The sequence below is a fragment of the Fundulus heteroclitus genome, unplaced genomic scaffold (genome assembly GCF_011125445.2).
Source record: "Fundulus heteroclitus isolate FHET01 unplaced genomic scaffold, MU-UCD_Fhet_4.1 scaffold_590, whole genome shotgun sequence".
Lineage (NCBI taxonomy): Eukaryota > Metazoa > Chordata > Actinopteri > Cyprinodontiformes > Fundulidae > Fundulus > Fundulus heteroclitus.
This window is the reverse complement of record NW_023397023.1, coordinates 40,114-58,564: the sequence shown is the minus strand read 5'-3', so window position 1 is coordinate 58,564 and position 18,451 is coordinate 40,114. Positions and strand designations below refer to the sequence as shown.

The 18,451-nt window shown below is 44.3% G+C and overlaps 1 protein-coding gene across 1 annotated transcript; it reads right to left on the bottom strand.

Annotated features, from left to right (window-relative positions):
* Nucleotides 1-1,471: 1,471 nt before the first annotated feature.
* On the bottom strand, nt 1,472-18,437 carry LOC118561275 (NACHT, LRR and PYD domains-containing protein 12-like; the record flags this gene model as incomplete). Its single annotated transcript, XM_036133241.1, has 4 exons — nt 1,472-1,598; nt 4,129-4,302; nt 8,480-8,665; nt 16,663-18,437. Coding segments are annotated over 4 exons (2,262 nt in total), but the record flags the coding sequence as incomplete, so codon positions are not given.
* Nucleotides 18,438-18,451: the final 14 nt, after the last annotated feature.

The window sequence follows — 18,451 nt, the reverse complement described above, 5'->3', positions numbered from 1 at the left end:
TATGGCTGGATTGAGTTATCTGAGACAACTGCGCGTTCATGCGTTTGTTTAAAAGGGGAAATGCATCGATAGTAGAAACATTGATCAGCAACGCTGCTATTGGCTGATCAGCATGGCCAAAGAACGCCCACAGTTTATCTCCCAAGCAGAACAAGAGCTTGGAAAGTTATGCTGAATTTGAGTCATTAATTAAAACACCTCAAAATCTGTTAAAGCCAGGAGAGAGAGCTGGCAAAAAGCAGCAGACAAATTAATGCGTAAACACTGTCCATGGTAGATGTTTCTATCATTTACTACAGTATTAATTTTTGCATTTTAATAATCTCATATTTACTTTGTTCTTTTATATCAGAGCCTCCACGGGACCCACTAGAACATGGGGACAAGTAAAAGTGAAATACAAGAATATTCTACAAAATGGTAACCTTTAATTATTACACTTTATTTTAAAAAGACACTTGTTATGTCAAGAGATCCAAATTTCAGTGTCATTCCTTAGAGATGGGAAGTAAAAGACATGTGCAAACTGGGAATTTTAACAAAAAAATCTTTATCCATAAAAAATGAAAATCTTCCTTTTCCAAGTCATCCACAGTTTACACGGTAAAACTGTATTGCTCCGTGTCTAGAAAATCCATCCATAGTTTTTTCTAATACAATATACGGTGCGACAGGAAGCAAGCCTTTTAAAGTAAACTAAACTTCACAATAAAATGGCCCGAACAAATCTTACTGAATATGATAAAAATAAAAAGCAAACTATCATACAAATAACTTAAATATTTTAGATTTATGGCTCCAACATCACTTTTTCCTCTTTAAAAGCCACTGTTAAATGATGTGTTTGTCTGTGTATAACAGCCACCAAGAAAAATCTCTCTACAATTACACTGTCACGCTGCGCTAAAGGATCCTGTCTATTGCGCAATACGTGATTAATTCGAAAAACTCTGCAAATTATTCTTGCACCTTCCGCAACAGGTTGCTGTCGTAAAAATGGACATGGCTACGGCAGACTTCCCTATCTCCAACGCTTATACAGCTGCGATCTAATCCTGTTTACATGAAATAAGCCTGCTCTCGAGCAGGCTTAAGCTGGCGCACATGTTGCTATGACAACAAGTGCAGGATGTCTTTCGAAGAACCAAACGATCCAAGATCATGCCAAATCGTCAACAATGAAATCCTGCTGAGTTAGCGACGTACGAAGAACGGACCGATGGACACAAAGACAGGAACACAACAAGCTGCTGGCTCCTCTGATTGGCTCATTGTTGTCTTTGTGTCCAATCAGGAAGTCTGTCACCATTCTCCTCCCACTGAGAAGCTGCAGCTTTACTGGAAACACTGGATCTTTGCTTTGGTACCAACTGGGTTCAGAACAGTTCTGCTGACAGCAGCTGGACTCACTCCAACCATCTACTTACAGAGTTTTCAGTTTGTAGTCTGGACTCTCTACAAGATCCTGCAGCTGCTGAACATCTGACTCCTTCAGGTTGTTGTACCTCAGGTCCAGTTCTGTCAGATGGGACGGGTTGGACTTCAGCGCCGATACCAGATATTTACAGCTGATCTTCGACAACCTGCATTCACACAATCTGAATAAAGAATGAAAGATGTGAGCTGAAGCCACCAGGATGCAGGTTCTAACAGTCCAACAGAACCAGTTAAAGAACTCTCATTAATATTAATGACAACAAGCTGCTGCTTCAATAAAGACCTGCTGACTTCAGCTCTTCAACAATCAACAATATTAGAACTTTTAATAGTTAATACGTCTTTAGCGGTTTTTACAGTCCTGGCTCCCATTTAGAAACTTTGAGTGGAATCCGTACTAAAAGTGAACGCCAACAAAAAGAAAATGGAGTATGGTAAAAATATTCAGATGAATCAAACCATGCTCAGGCACAGCAGCAGCCATTTTCCTTTCTAGATCCCAGCTGTAGCGATACATTTAGTACCAGGTTCTGGCTCAGGTTCTGCCCTCTACACGCCCAGATTCAAGCAGAAACGCTCGATGCAAAGCACCTCATGAATGTTAATGTGTAGAAAACGTGTCAGCTGACCATTTTTTCATCATGGTGACGTGGCAGCCACAGAGAAAAAGCAAAGAAATGTTGGGAAAATTTCCCAGAGAGACGTTTATTAAATGTGGAAATCATAGGTAAAAGCTCAGATGTTGTCCACATTAAAACAAGTTGTTAATAAGGTGTTAAAAGAAGTTGTTAAAAAGTAAACCACGCTGTGCTCCGTGGTGAAATTCCCCAGTGGCTGTGGTTTCAGATCCACATTCAGAGGAGAGAGGTTCCCCAACCATTATTAACCCCCCCCCCCCCCCCCCCCCCCCCAAAAGGGTGATCACTGCCTGGGTGTGAGCAGAAAGCCTCATTCTCTGCTTTCTGGGGGTGGAGAGCTGGCTTTCAGCTTCTCACAGGGAGGTGGAGCAACTTTCCCCTGTGGGGAACAGCACAATGCATGCTGGGAGTCAGAAGCAGGATATTGGCCAGTCCTCATTATTGGTTGGAAATCTTTGATCCCTGAAAGTGCGTTTCCTCAATTCTCCATCTGCATGGTCTTCCAGCAGTGCCAATGCATTCAGCCAGCAGCATTACACACGAGTGTGTTTGACTGTTTGCAGCAATTAAAGTGATTTCTGCTCACCTCGTCACAATAATCTGTGGAACACGTCACCCTGGTGATCATTGGAGAGAGGAATGTGAAGGTAGAAAACTTAGAGAAGATTTTAGCAGACTTTGATTTAACATTTAAGATGGCTTATGGGCATTTGGATTTATCTGAAATGTCCCAGATGGATTTAAGAGTCACCAGCAGCAGAATGAATAATACTGAGGTTTTAATGCTTCTGATCAAGATGATCTCTGATTAAAGTCTGATATGGAGTGAAAGTGAACGTCTGAGAGGAATCCTCATGCAGGTTGGCTGTAATTAACCACTTCACCATCCGCGTCTCCAGTTTCCCCGTCTCCAAAATGAGCGTACGCCTGGGTCAGAACTGGCATGAGGACCACACATTTTCCCCTCAAGTTCATTTTTAGAGATCCTAACTTCTGGTGGAAAGTGGCGTACGCGCATTTCAGCTCCATTTCGTGTCAGCAAGCTTTCTAAATGACAGCCCTGCTGACTTCAGCTCTTCACCTCTGTCAGCTCCATCAGCAGCTACATCAATACAAACTCAGCTTCTGCAGCCAAATTATTCAAGTTTCACAGAAAACAAACAAGTCAGCAGCAACTGCGGAGCAAATATGAACAAATGGAGATTAATGCAGATAAATGAACTATTTTAATGATTCCACAGCCATAAAAACATGATGTCATGGAGAATATTTCATGTAAACTGACTTTAGGAGCTGAAGCTCCCAGAAGCAGAACCTGCTACTGTGACATGTTGTGTCTGAGTGTTTTAGTCAGTAAAATCCTTGCAGAGCTTCTAAAAGTGCTGAAGCATCAATCAGGGATTATAGATTTGTTCCTGTCAGACAGATTCCAGGAGCTGAAATTCACTTTTCTAAACTGGCTTGAATCCCCTCTGAGCCGCTTCACATGAGGGGCATTTCTACACACTGGGGGTCCCAATGCTGTCCGCTTCTGACCTGAGATCAGGGCTCAGACTCAGTTACACAGAGAGACAACATTAAAACTGGCTCCAAGTCCAGGAACAAACTCAGCAAAGATTTATTCCAATAGAAGATCTGAACTTTGCTTTTCAGCTGAATCACATCCACTTATTCAATTATTTTAAAATCATCCTGTAGAAAATGGAGAAAAACTGACCTGATGAAGGTTTAAAGAGATTAACAACCTTCAAATAAATGAAACATCACTAATTTATTTCTTCTCTCTTCCTCTTCCTCAGTTCTGGATAAAAGCTGCAACTCTAACCTGAAATTCAGCTCATTGCTTCATGTTTTCTGCTGATTATTGAATAAATCCTGACAGGAAGTTAGAAAAAGAAAGAAACTTTAACTGTAGCAAAGCAGTGAAGAAGAAAGCAGACTTTACCATGAAGATCCTCAGTGTGGATCAGTAGAATATCAGCCAGATGTCTGCAGTTTAGTGTCAACACAACTTTCACATCACAGATATCAGAACTAAAACATGGAGTCTGACCTCAGTGTCTGTAGTTTGCAGAGGGGAGTCTGGAGGAAACCACATAGCTCCTTCACTCCACAATCTTTCAGGTCGTTTCCACTCAGGTCCAGTTCTGTCAGATGGGACGGGTTGGACTTTAGCGCCGATACCAGATGATCACAGCTGATCTCTGACAAACTGCAGTCCTGCAATCTGAATAAAGAATAAAAGATGTGAGCTGAAGCCACCAGGATGCAGGCTAAAACTGAAACATGAACAAATAAATGATAAAATGTAGAAAATGAATGTCCCTGAATGTAAAAGTCCCAGAAACATGATGAACTGATGTCTGATATGTGATCCTGTAGAACTGATTTAAAGAGTTAAAGCCAGCAGAACCAGAACATGTTATCATGACGTGTGAAGGTCCAGATCAAGGTGTGGTTCTCAGCAGTGGCGGCTGGTGATGAAGATGTTCTGGGGTTAGGGTTGGGGGGTCACTAGAGCTTGGAGATTACCAGCCAACAATAAACTCTACTTGAAAATAAATCCATCCATGATCACTTGCTGCTGCTGGATATTTAAGTCTGATTGCTCTGGCGTCTGTTTAAAATGCTGCTGTCTTCTAGTCTGGCTCAGGGTTCTGCTAGAACAGTGGTTCTCAGAGCCAGAATGTTCTAAACATGGATCATTTAACAGAGTTTCAGCTCACATTGTTCTGGATTCATCTTCAAGCTAAAGCAGCAGCCTGCATGGAGGCTTTTCTCTAAGGAAACATGGCGTCTGTTTAACTAACTAGAGCTTGTGTGTCTTTGCCCTGGATGAGCAAAGGCGTCCACTCCTAGAGGAGGATCCTCCTTCAGGCTCAGAGAGATCCACAGCGGAAACTGAGCATTCTCTGGTGAGGAGAACAGGTCCACTGCTGGCCTGCAGAACCTGCTCCAGATCTGAGAGATCAGGTGGTGATGGAGGGTCCAGTCTCCCTCTGGACATGATGTGCGCTCCTCTGTTCAGGACAGCTGGGATGTAAACTGCTCTGATGGAGAGCAGATTGATGCGTTTCCAGCACAGCAGCCGTCTGGCCACCTTCAGCAGCTGAGCTGAGCCATGCCCCCTTTATGCCGCTGCTGTGACCCTGTTGTTGGTGTGGATCAGAAGCTGCTGGTCCCGCAGCAGAGGAGCAAAATGCTGAGTCAGCTTCAGCACCTTTATGTGGAGAGACATGTGGTCTGGACACTTCTCTGCCACTACCTGGGACAGACACGTTCCTCCCAGCCTGACAGCGTCTGTGAACACCGGGATGTGTGACATAGGTCTGCTGAGGGGAACTCCCTCTGACACAGTGGGGGGGGGGGGGTTTCCCCAGTGGGCCAGGTGGGCTCCCACTGACGGAGGGACTGCAGTCATCCTCTGCCTCTTCTGGCCACAGGGTCTCTGCGCAGGCGGGTGAAGCATCTCTGCAGGCAGGCGCCTCCTATGAAGCAGAGCCAGCGGAAGCAGCAGGTGGGCCGCTGACGTCATCCCCAGCAGCCGCATGACGGACAGAGCTGTCACTGTGTGGAGGTGTGACGCGGCGGAGCAGCACTGACAACATCTGCTCTGGGCTCTCATGGTGGCCCAGTTTAGCTCCAGCCCAGAGAAACTAGCAGCTGGGACGGAGAACAGAACCTTTTACCACTTTATGGAGAACCCAGTTCTGTCAGCTGTGGAGCCAGAGCTCTGGTCTGCACCGTCGCTTCCTCTCTGGACCGAGCCAGCAAGAGCAGGTGGTCCACATAAAAGAGGATTCTCATCCCTGCAAAGCACAGCGGCATCTGGAGAACGTGCGTGGAACCAGAGAGGAACCCAACGGCAGGTTGTAGTGACAGGGAATCCCCTGGAAGGAGAAACGCAGATACTTCCTGTGTTTGGGGATGATGGAAGTAGTCCTTCAGATCTATGGAGGAGAACGTTCTCCAGCAGCTGTCTGATTGTCAGCATGTGGAACCGTCTCTCTGTGATCAGAACCAGTAAATAAAGGGAATAGAACCCCGTGGAGAACCCTGGAAATGACGTCTTTATTCAGGAGTTCCTGCAGTTCTGACAGGAGAGCAGCGCTCTGCTCTGGAGATGCTAGAACTGTCTCCATGACTCCTCTGAACCGTGGGGGAGAGAGGAGGTGCAGTGCTCTGCTCTGGAGACGCTAGAACCGTCTCCATGACTCCTCTGAACCGTGGAGGAGAGAGGAAGTGCAGCGCTCTGCTCTGGAGACGCTAGAACCGTCTCCATGACTCCTCTGAACCGTGGAGGAGGAGAGAGGAGGTGCAGCGTGGAGCCTCTGCTGATCAGTCTGTGAGGAGGAGGAGAGGAGGAGGAGAGAGGGAGGAGAGGGAGGAGAGGAGGAGGAGAGAGGGAGGAGAGAAGGAGGAGAAGAGAAGGAGAAGGAGGAGAGCAGGAGAGAAGGAGGACAGAAGGAGGAGAGAAGGGGGAGAGGAGGAGGCTGATGGAGGAGGAGGCTGATGGAGGAGGCGGGTGATGGAAGAGGCTGATGGAGGAGCAGAGGGAGTCTCCAGGAGGCGCGGAGCGCCTGAACTCCTGACGCTGGCCACGGTGGTCCAAGCAGCCGGCAGACCAGCGAGGGAGCGAGGCCTCACCAGGTCCTGAAGCATCTCTGACTCCTCGGCGTTCTTCTGGATCTTCTCCAGCGCCGATTTAAAGTGAGGAGCCAACAGAGCATCCGGGCTGATGGGGCTCCCAGCACCTCCTTTCTCACATCCTGGGAGGAGGAGGATGGAGGAGAACAGCTGAAACCAGATGTTCCTCTGGATCATGGTCTGCCAGGCAGAAATGGTCTGCAGACTAATAGAAATGATGATTCTTCAGTTTTTCTTTGGTTTCCTTCTTGGTGCTCAAACTTGTTGACTTGTTGCTGAACGGTACCGCTGAGTCCAGAGAGCGTCTGCTGCAGTAGAGCTTTTTACTTTTCAATATTGTGCTGTAGTTTTAATAGCCATACTGCTGGGTCCTGGTTCTGGTTCTGTCTGATTGAGCTGTCAGACTGAAGAGGACGGTTCCTCTCTGAGCCGCACCAACAGAACAGCAGCTTCAGGACAAAGCTGAGCTGCTGGAACCTGCTGGTGCCGTCCATCCAACCATTTTCCACCAGGCTTATCCCTGCTGGGGTCCTGAGGGCTGCTGGTGTCTATCTGCAGCTGTCAGTGGCTGAGAGGCGGGCTTCACCTGGACAGGTAAGCAGTCTATCACAGGACAACACAGAGACAGACAGGACAACCAACCATTCATGTCAAGAATCAGAGCAGAGGACCCAGAATTCAACTAAACCAGCAGAGGTTCGGTAAAACAATATTTATTAACAAAATCCAAAAACCAAAAAGGGCAGAGAAGCAAACAGTCCAGTTGGGCAGGCAAGGCAGGAACAGACAGAAACAGGGTGGCTCAGATCTCTGGGGAACAAGAGGTCAAAAATCCAAAAGCAAACCAATAAACAAACTTGCAGCAGGAGACTCACCCATACTCAAACAGACGACCTGGCACTGATGTCTGGTCTCAACAGTTTATATGGAGGATGAAGCAGGTGAAACCGGTCAGAGATGATTGCAGCAGGGGTGGAGTAAGGCAGGTGTGCAGAGTAAGTAATTAGACCAGACATCAGTGCAGAGGCTCAAAACAAGAAATAAATCAGAAACCAAACCTAAACTAAGAAGCTAACAGGACAAGACAAAACTCAAAGCAGCCAGAAAACCTAATACAGGGGACTAAAATAACTAGAATAACCAGAACAGAACCCAGTTCATTACAATTCACACATACACTCACACCTAAGGAGAACTTAGAGATGCCAGTTAAGCTAACAGTCATGTTTTATGACTGTGGGAGGAAGCCGGAGTACCCAGAGAGAACCCACGCATGCACAGGGAGAACATGCAACCTGCTGGAGCCATCACTTTGATTTAGTGTACATTTTCTCTCTTTGTTCTTCTCAGACATTCATTTTTTAGATAATGCTGTTTTATTATTTTTATTTTACTGTTTATGTGTATGAATGTGATCCTGGCACTACTCTGGAGGAACAAAGATTAATGTTTCATGTAAAGATGTGACAAAGAAATGAAAAATAAAGCTAAATTATCTGATCTTGTTATCTAAATCTTCCCCAAATCAAAACATCTCCATCAATAATTCACATCATTTGACTCATTTTCCTAATTTTTGTTCTTCAGTCCTTTAGTGTCTTTAAGTGTTAAATGTTCAAGACTGAAAATATCAAAGAAGAAAATAAATAATTGACAAGGCAAAACATTTGGACAGCAGGTTGTCTGTAAAGAAAAAATTTCAGAACAAAATTATTAATTAAAATAAGTTTTAAAGTAGCAGTGAAGATAAAACCTACATCAGCTTCTTTACTTTACAGAAACGAGTCTCCAGGATCTCACAGAGACGCTTCATCTCAGAGTCTCCAAATGTTCTTTGTAGATCATAGATCTGATCTATTTCCAGGTCAGTCAGGGAGGGGTTGGACTTCAGAGCTGAGGCCACAACTTCACACTCAGTCATGTAGAGACTACAGCCCACTAGTCTGTGATGAGAGAAAGAATGAGATCAGTTGTAGTTAAATCAGACCTATAAACACTAATAAAAAGACTAAAAGATGATGACTAAACAGTGATGTCATCATCAGATGAACATCTGCTCTTCACATCAATGTCCTGTTTGACCCACACAGAGAATCTCTTCAGTCTCTTCAGGTCTTGGTTCTACTGCAGAGCTGCTGTGTCTCTGCTTTGGTTAAAAGCTTCATTTAACCACAAAGATGAAGAAAGATCATCTAGAGTAAAACAACAGGACTGACTAAATCTATCTGGATGTCCATGTTAGTATTTGGCCGTCTCCTCTATGTAAATGATCACCAGATTATCTCTAGACATATGTGAGTCTAGTGATAATACACTATGGTTGTTTTGGCTTCATCTCACTAACAAATCATCTCTAACTATACATACAAGTGAACCTTTTCCTTTTACTGGAAGTGACCAAACTGGGTAAAATTACTGGTAATGTATCAAAAAGAAAACAGGAGGCTCCAGTTTTCATTTAGTAAAGAGAGTCATGACTTAATGTAACAGATAACAGCGTTACGTTACTTCCAATAGAACACAGTGTGTTACTACAACTACATCAATAAAGCAGCTTTTCTTCACAGCATGCTCTTCACTGCAGGAGTTGACCAGTGGCTGACTTAGTTTAGCACTTTACTTCTTCAGTGGTATAATAGCTGAAGTACATTCTACCTGCTACTGTCTGCAGTGGAGGGACCCCTATTTCATTTACTACAAAGTCTGTTTTAGCTTGATATATTGCTGCAAGAGAAGATTTTGTTACAACCATTTATAGCTTGTTTCAGCTTGTTAATGTGCAATAATTATCAAGTTAAAAACATTTGGTTTATTTATTGTTCTATTATGAACATTGAGTATAATAATAATCATCATAATTATATTAACATTGATAGATGTCTTGACTCTAGACTTACTTGTGCCACCACACACTAAAATGGTAGATTAGTGGACAATGTTTTCAGATTTATGCTCCATTCATTATTTATTTATTATTATGTATTTTATATGTGACCCTTGAACTCTGAATTCTTTTTAAAGTTCCACTGACAGGAAAGTCATCCTAATGCTTTGACATGTTAGATCCCATAAAGTAAGTGAATAGCTCCTTTATCTACCTTGTGTCTTTAGACAGGATCAAATACGCTCTAAATGGAATGCTTTCTCAGCTCCGTTAACTCCACTGCTTTCTACATTACTGCCACATTTACATTTAATCAATCAGAACATTTTGGGATGAAATACTTTATTTCAGAACTCATAACATGTCCATATGCAGAACATGTATAACGTGTAAAGTTCTTCTATCAATCACCCTTCAGTCAATCAGCCTGATGGTGAAAATGGTTAAATTAACTAAATCAAGAGGAACACAACAATCAGAGGACGATTCTGGAGGAATAATCCAGAGCAAAGTACTAAAGAACATTCAGTAAAGCAGGGGTCGGGAACGTATGGCTCGCGAGCCAGTTATGGCTCTTTTGATAATTTAATCTGGCTCGAAGATAAAACAAAATATCACCGCAATTGTTTTCATCCGGGTTTTTCGCGCATGCGCGCCGGACTGGAAGACAGAAGGCGGGCGCAAACAAAGGAAACGACAAGTTCTCGACGTATTTTTCTTAATTACGTATCACAAGATAACGTATCACAAGATCGTTTTAAGAGTAAATTGATGGTTGATATCGCGACATAGGCACCAGAAACCCCCGCAACCCCATAAGGGATTAAGCGGGTCAGAAAATGGATGGATGGATGAATGGATGTTCACAGACCGCTCCTCAGCAGAGAGGAAGACCCGCCCGGTAGGTTAAAAAAAATTGTTCACAAATGATTATTTAGGTGTTTTTGTCTTATTAAAATGGGTGAAGGTGTCGGCAACATTGCAGCGGAAACACAGAAGTACTAGCGCGTGTAAACCAGGGCGTAATGCAGCCGCCGGGAGAAGCAGAGCCGCAGACTGCAGCAGGCTGCTGCAGTCTGCGGCTCTGCTTCTCCTGGCCCCGTCTAGCGATCGCCAACTCCCCTCCGCCGCTATTTCAGTAGAACAATGACTAGTGCAAAATTAAGTTGTATTTACCGGAGATGAAGTGTAGACTGCACATTCTGTCGGGGTGTGATGGCTCCTCCAGTCGACTGGGATTGTGTGCCTGGGTCCTTCTTCATTGAAAATATCCATTTCTTTTGTCTTTCTTCGTCCTTCGGTAAACGGAAGAAACGTACATCCAACGATTTGGAATGCCTCTGTGTGCAACCGGGAGCACAACAAGTCGTAGGCACTGTTTACATTTCGAAAATAAACTAACTAAAAGCTCTAATTCACCCGTTTTGTAATGATAGAATGCGAGAACAGTCCTGTGTTTGCCTACAAGCGGGACCCGGAAGTAGCACGGACGTCGTGACGCGTGACGTCACATGTGACGTCACGCGTGAACTACCCTATTGGCTCTCACTGAAATGAATTTCCAGATTTTTTGCTTTCATGGCTCTCTGAGTCAAAAAGGTTCCCGACCCCTGCAGTAAAGGGTGCCGAGTGTCTCAGAGGTGGAGCAGAGGTTGTGGGTTCAATTCCCCAGACATATACTGCACATCTTCTACTTCTCTGTCTGCCTTTCCTGATGTCCAGCTACTAATGAATAAAGGCCACGAATGCCACAAAAACCTTTAAAAGAAGCAGTCTTTTTGTGACGGATGACGGAGCAAAATGCATCAATTTCTAAGAACCAGCGTCTGTATTCACAAAGATCCTCAGAGTCTCTCAGAGCTCCTTTCTTAGCCTAAAGGTTTCTACGTAGGAGTCTGAGCTTCAGAGGGATTCAGATGCTGCTGAGAGCCGCTCTGAGGAAGGAAATGACAGAAAGTTGATCTTAGTGAAGAGGTGTGCTTCACCCCGTTGCTAGGTGTGACGCTGTCTTTAAGAGCTCTGATTGGTTGATAGTACAAAAACCACAAATGTGCTCCTAGTGATCAAAGGAGAGAAATTAACCAATTAGATTGGATGAAGAAATCTGTTTCATGATGAAACTCAAAGAGAAATTAATTGTCACACAGCATCAAAATGTTTGAAGGCACCTTATTTCATCCTCATCAATATTTAGATTTGCTTCTGTTTCCTCTCCAGTCATTTTAATACTTTATCTGATATTAATGCTCACTCACCTGTCAGCATATTACTGACATTGGCTTCTTGTTCAAAGCTGCTGGATTTGGTGAAACCACTGACATAAAAAGAGGCAAAAAGGTGGAAAAACAACCTAGACAGCAGCGTATGTGTCCCACAGCTCTGGGAGTGTTTAAAGGTAAATTGGTCCTTCCAGTTTGTCATGTATAAAAAGGAGAAAGTATTACAATGACCTTGTACTGCTTGAATTCATTTTACTGCATCAAATGATAAATGTAATCAGCAGAACTCAAAGGTTTAATTCAAAGAAAGACTGAGTTTTTAAAATGCTTTCATCTTGATGTGAAACTGAAAAAGTAATGTGAGAAAATATGTATCAGCTTTTTGTACATCTTATGTTTAAAATGAATTAATTAAAAAGGAAAATGCCTGAAGTTCATGTCATTTCAGCCAAAAATGAGCCAGTTTTATTAATTTCTGATCATTTTAGATTTAATTCCAGTTTTACAGCATGCTATATTATTTATCCCCAAATGCTCTGCATAATTAATCTGCTTCTCTGAGATGCACAGGCCCCTGATGCGCTCAGTTGACAGTAAGAAACTTATATCATCCTTTACTTGCAGGCTTGACCGTTACTAGTTTTTAATGTTAATGAAGTAAAACCTGTTTCTCATAGGAATGTAGATTTGAACAGAAAAAGTGTTTTTTGCACTTTTTTGAAGAGGTGGGGGAATTTACAGGCATAGGCTAAATGTTTTTTACTTTTCTAGTTTTTCCCCTCATGCCACTCTCCCCTTAGGGGGCAGCAGAGCTCTTTGGGCCCCACAAAACTGGAAAGCCCCTTCTAACCACCCTCCACCCCCACCACTTTCAATTCAATTCAATTCAATTTTATTTATATAGCGCCAAATCATGAAACATGTCATCTCAAGGCACTTTACAAAATCAAGTTCAATCATATTATACAGATTGGGTCAGATTATACAGATTGGTCAAAAATGTCCTATATAAGAAAACCAGTTGATTGCATCAAAGTCCCAACAAGCAGCATTCACTTCCTGGGGAAGCATAGAGCCACAGGAAGAGTCATCTGCATTGTACATGGCTTTGCTGCAATCCCTCATACTGAGCAAGCATGAAGCGACAGTGGGAAGAAAAACCACCCATTAGCGGGAAGGAAAAACCTCCGGCAGAACCGGGCTCAGTATGAACGGTCATCTGCCTCGACCGACTGGGGGTTACAGAAGACAGAGCAGAGACACAACAAGAGAGACAAAAATGCACAGAAGCACACATTGATCCAGTAATCTGTTCTACATTAGATCAAGGACCGCGGAACCTGTAGGGCCGGTAGGGCCAAACATGTAAAATAATATATATAAATAAAATTAAATTATTCAATAGCTATTTTTTCAAATGCACAATAGTCTATGGCAGCACCATCATTCTCCAATGAGAAAGCGATAAATCATCCCATCTAAAAATGTATAGGGTAGTTCACTGCTATTGTTTTCATCCGGGTTTTTCGCGCATGCGCGACTAGCAGGCAAAAGGCGAACACAATGGCGGACGCAAACAGAGAAACTGCTCCAGACAGCCGCAGAAGCGGCTGCTGCTGCTGTAGCAGCCACTTCTCCGGTCCATGTAGCGATTGCCACCTCCCCTCCGCCGCTATTTAAGTAGAACAATGACTAGAGCAGAATTAAGTTATATTTACCGGAGATGAAGTGTGGACTGCAAATTCTGTCGTAGTATGTTGGCTCCCCCAGTCCATTGGGAGTGTCTGCCTGCGCTCTTTTCATTGAAAATATCCATTTCTTTCTTCGTCCTTCCTCCTTCGGTAAACGACAGAAACGTACATCCAACGATTTGGAATGCCTCTGTGTGCAACCGGGAGCACAACAAGTCGTAGGCATTGTTTAGATTCGAAAAATAAACTAACTAAAAGTACGCTCTAAATCACCCGTTTTGTCATGTAGTAGACGAGAACAGTACTGTTTGTGCCTACACGCCGGACCTGGACCGGACGTAGCGCTGACGTCACGCGTGAACTACCCTATTGGCTGATTGTGTCATGTGATGTAAACAAAATGACCACTACTTCGTTTGCTTCATTAGCTTAGCTAGCTTTAAGGCTGTGTCCACTGCAAGTGCTGAGAGGTGTTTCTCGTCCCTCCGTCGTATCAAGACCTATCTGAGATCAACAATGACCCAGAAAAGACTAAATAGCTTGATGTGCGCCCACACACACGGGGATGTTTTGACCACAGTGGATGCTTTGAGGACTTCATCTGGCACAATGGCAGACGGAGACACTTTTTCGGGAATATTTAGAGCAGGGGTGAGTTTGACTTTTCTTTTTAAAGTATTTTTATTCTGTAAATATTGTGTTAGCTGTAATATAATGATTGTGAGTGGAAATAAATCCGGGGCGTGTGTGCTGGAACGTCAGAAAAAAAGTTAAATAAATGGGTAATTCACTTTTATCTGGGTTTTTCGCGCATGCGCGCCGGACTGATGGGCCCGACCAATTTGAAATGCGTTCCGCGGTCCATGCATTAGATGGTAGTAGCGGGTGAGCCATCTTCTCTGGATGATGTCACAGTTAACAGAACGCCAGACCAGGTGTACCTACTATGAAGATAAAAGAGAGAGAACAGAAAGTTAAAGTACCTAGCGAACGCTAGGCTGAAAATCCCCACTTTGAGTCGATGACGTAATGTGCGGGCGTTGCCCAGGCTATGCTACAGAGAGTTCAATGAACTACACCACGAGAAGTTCAGATGGCGATTCACAAAGTGATGATTTTAACGCGAAAGACAGCGCTAGCATCTGTTTCGATTCAGGTAAGAGAGCGGACGCGCATGTATCTGTTGCGCCGTGGCGCTGATATTCTGTGTGTGTGTGTGTGGGGGGGGGGGGGGGCATGAGGGTTCCGAACCAAAAGGGCTGTGGGTCTGTCCCCACCACGCCTCAGGGTTCTGCGGGGTAGAAGCGCCGTGCTGAGAGGTAGTATGGAGAGCATGTCGCTTCACATAAGGCTGCTGTGATGACGGCGAGATTTCTCCGCTTCACTGCGCGATGAGTGAAGAGGAGAGAATGGACATTTCAGCTGCCTGAAGACAGCGTTTATTTATTTTTATTTTACAATTTTGTAAACAACAGCTGCCGATTAAACTGAATGTTACAATCTTGACATGATTATATTTTTCTTTATTCAGAGATCTGACCAAGATGGGAGGTCTCACTCTGATTAAATATCAGACACAAACCTTTTTAACTGTTGTTTGCATAGATTTACTTGGACTAATTTTAAACTATTAACTAGTTTATTATCTTATTTATGTCATTTATTCACACCATGAATTTATTGCTGTCTGTTAACAAAAGGCAAGACACTGTTCATTTGTTCTCTATTGTTCTTGATCTCAATGGTCTTTTTCCTGGTTAAATAAAACAAAAAATGAAGCTGTTGTTGTAACGTTCTGTTGTGGTTCAGGTTATTTTCTTTCAGTTTAGCCACTTTTCTGTCTTAGGTTTTATTTCTGTTTTCTTGTTTTGTATTGGATTTGTCCTTAGTCGGTTTTAGTCTTTATTAGTTTTTATTTCAGCTAGTGTCTGTCTTGCTTTGTACCTTAGGTTTATTAGTCTGTGTGCTCCTTTTATCATTTCCACCTGTTTGGTTAATTAGTCCCGCCCTGCTCTCCTGTTCTGTTTGCCTATTTAAGCCCACTTTAGTTTTCTGTTTGTTGCCAGGACGTCTCGTGTTATCCTCATGTGCAAGTTCCCCGGTAAGAGTACTTTTCCCTTGACTGTTTTAGTTTAGCCTGCCTGCCCGTTTGCCCGTTTTGCTTTCGGCTCGTCTGTTTTTGGAGTTTGCTTTGTTGTTTTGCCTGAAGCCAGTTCTTTTGTCTCCTGGATCTTTTTGTTAATAAACCCCTTTTTTAAGCTTCAGCTCTGTGTCCGGCTAACATTTGGGTTCTCCATATACAATTCATTACATTTGTTCCTTTCCTGTTTCTTGGTGTAGGGGTGCTGGAGAGGCGGATTTAGACAGAGACAGTTCTGCACCATGAGTTCTGTGTCTGTTCTGTTTAGTGACATCCTCTGTTCTGCAGTCAGCTTTAGAAACCTGCCTGCCTTCAGACAACTGTTTGTTAACCAATGGTTGAAGTGCAAATAAAGCCAGATGTCTCTTCTTGTGGGCTCACCTATGTGGCTTTACACAGTGGGGGGCTTACTCCAAGGGTTGAAGATGTCAGTGACAGTCGTAGACACTGGGAGACAAACATAGTTGTGGACTGTGCCAGAGAACAATGAAAGCTAACCTATTACTTAGAGGTTAGGAACTGAGCAGCAGACAAACCAAGGCTGTTCAACCATGCCGCTCATCTGGGCTGTTTTTCACACAATGTTTCTGATCTTCTCTGATTTATTTAGTTTTTACAAAGAAGTCCTTTAGGGGCCAGATTACCATCATCAGCGGACCAGAAGTGGCCCACAGAGCATTAGTTCAATAGCCCTAACCTAAAGAGTGATTTTCTAAAAAGGTGAATTATGGGTAACAGCCCAATGAGTGAAGAGCTGTTTGAAGTTTAAAATGTGTCTCTGGATGATTGTATCTTCCTAAAAGATCAAAATCTCTAAATACCAAAAGCTGCAGCAGAGCTGACCTGAATGAGTTGAAGATTTAGAAATCTGATGGTTGAAATGGTCCAAAGTATGAAGGAAGTAGTTTAAAGTCCAAAAACGTCCAGAACCGACTGAATAATGAAGAACAAACCGGACGGCAATAATGCTGAATCAGCATCAGTCAATGAAGACATCTGGACTCACCGAGCCTTTCTGCAGTTCCTCACAGCTGGAATCAGTCTCCGTCGTCCTGATTCTGATGTGTTGTACTTCTCCAGGTCCAACTCATCCAGAACCTCCTCTGACATCTGCAGCATGTAGGCCAGAGCTGAGCACTGGATTTCTGAGAGCTTCTCTGATCTGTTCTCTGATTTCAGGAACTGTTGGATCTCCTGATAAACTGAGAGGTCCTTCATCTCCATCAGACAGTGGAAGATGTTGATGCTTCTGTCAGGAGAGATTCCATCAGTGTTCCTCTCCTTCAGGTTGGTGATGACTCTCCGGATGGTTCCTGGACTGTTCTCTGTCTGACCCAGCAGGCCTCCTAAGAGTCTCTGGTTGGACTCCACAGAGAGGCCATGAAGGAAGCAAGCAAACAGGTCCAGGTGGCCATTTTCACTGCTGAGGGGTTTATACATGATTCTCCACAGGAAGTCATCCAGAGATGTTTCACTGTATTCTTCCCTCAGGAAGTTCTCCACCACCTGTGTGTTCCTGCTGGTGAAGCAGTGGAACATGTAGACTGCAGCCAGAAACTCCTGAATGCTCAGATGAACAAAGCAGTAGACTGCTTTCTGGAAGATCACGCTCTCTCTCTTGAAGATCTCTGTACAAACTCCTGAGTACACCGAGGCCTCTGTGACATCCAGACCACACTGCTGCAGGTCTTCTTGGTAGAACATGATGTTTCCTTTCTCCAGATGATCCAACGCCAGCCTCCCCAGCTTCAGGAGAACTTCCCTGTCAGCCTCCATCAGCTCCTGTGGACTCCTCCCATGTCCTCCATGGTACTTGTTCTTCTTCCTCCTGGTCTGGACCAGCAGGAAGTGAGAGTACATGTCAGTCATGGTCTTGGGCAGCTCTCCTCTCTGCTCTGTGGTCAACATGTTCTCCAGAACCATAGCAGTGATCCAGCAGAAGACTGGGATTCCACACATGATGTGGAAGCTCCTGGAGGTCTTGATGTGGGAGATGATTCTGCTGGACAGCTCTTCATCACTGAACCTCCTCCTGAAGTACTCCTCCTTCTGGCCGTCGGTGAAGCCTCGTACCTCTGTTACCCTGGCAACACATGAAGGAGGGATCTGATTGGCCGCTGCAGGTCTGGAGGTGATCCAGACCAGAGCCGAGGGAAGCAGGTTCCCCTTGATGAGGTTTGTCAGCAGAACGTCGACTGATGACTTTTGTGTGACGTCAGAAACCAGCCGACTGTGCTTGAAGTCCAGAGGAAGTCTGCTTTCATCCAGGCCGTCAAAGATGAAGAGAAGTTTGTGGCGAGCCAGCTGCTCTGCTGGGAGCTTCTGGAGGGTTGGATGGAAAACATGGAGCAGCGTGAGAAGACTGTGCTGCTCACCTCTGATCAGGTTCAGCTCCCTGAACGACAGCAGAACCACCACACGGACATCTTGGTTCTTCAAGCCCTCGGCCCAGTCCAGAGTGAACTTCTGCACTGAGAAGGTTTTTCCAACACCAGCGACGCCATTGGTCAGAACCACTCTAATGGTTCCATGTTGGTCAGGCGAGGCTTTAAAGATGTCGTGGCACCTGATTGGAGAGTCATGGAGGTTCTGGATCCTGGAAGCTCTCTCCAGCAGCTGCACCTCATGTTGGGTATTAACCTCTTCACTCTGTCCCTCTGTGATGTAGAGATCAGTGTAGATCCTGTTGAGGAGGGTTCTACTTCCTGGTTCATCACTTCCTTCAGTCACACGTTCACATCTCCTCCTCAGACTGATCTTATGTTCCTCTAGAACCTCCTGCAGATCAGCATCTG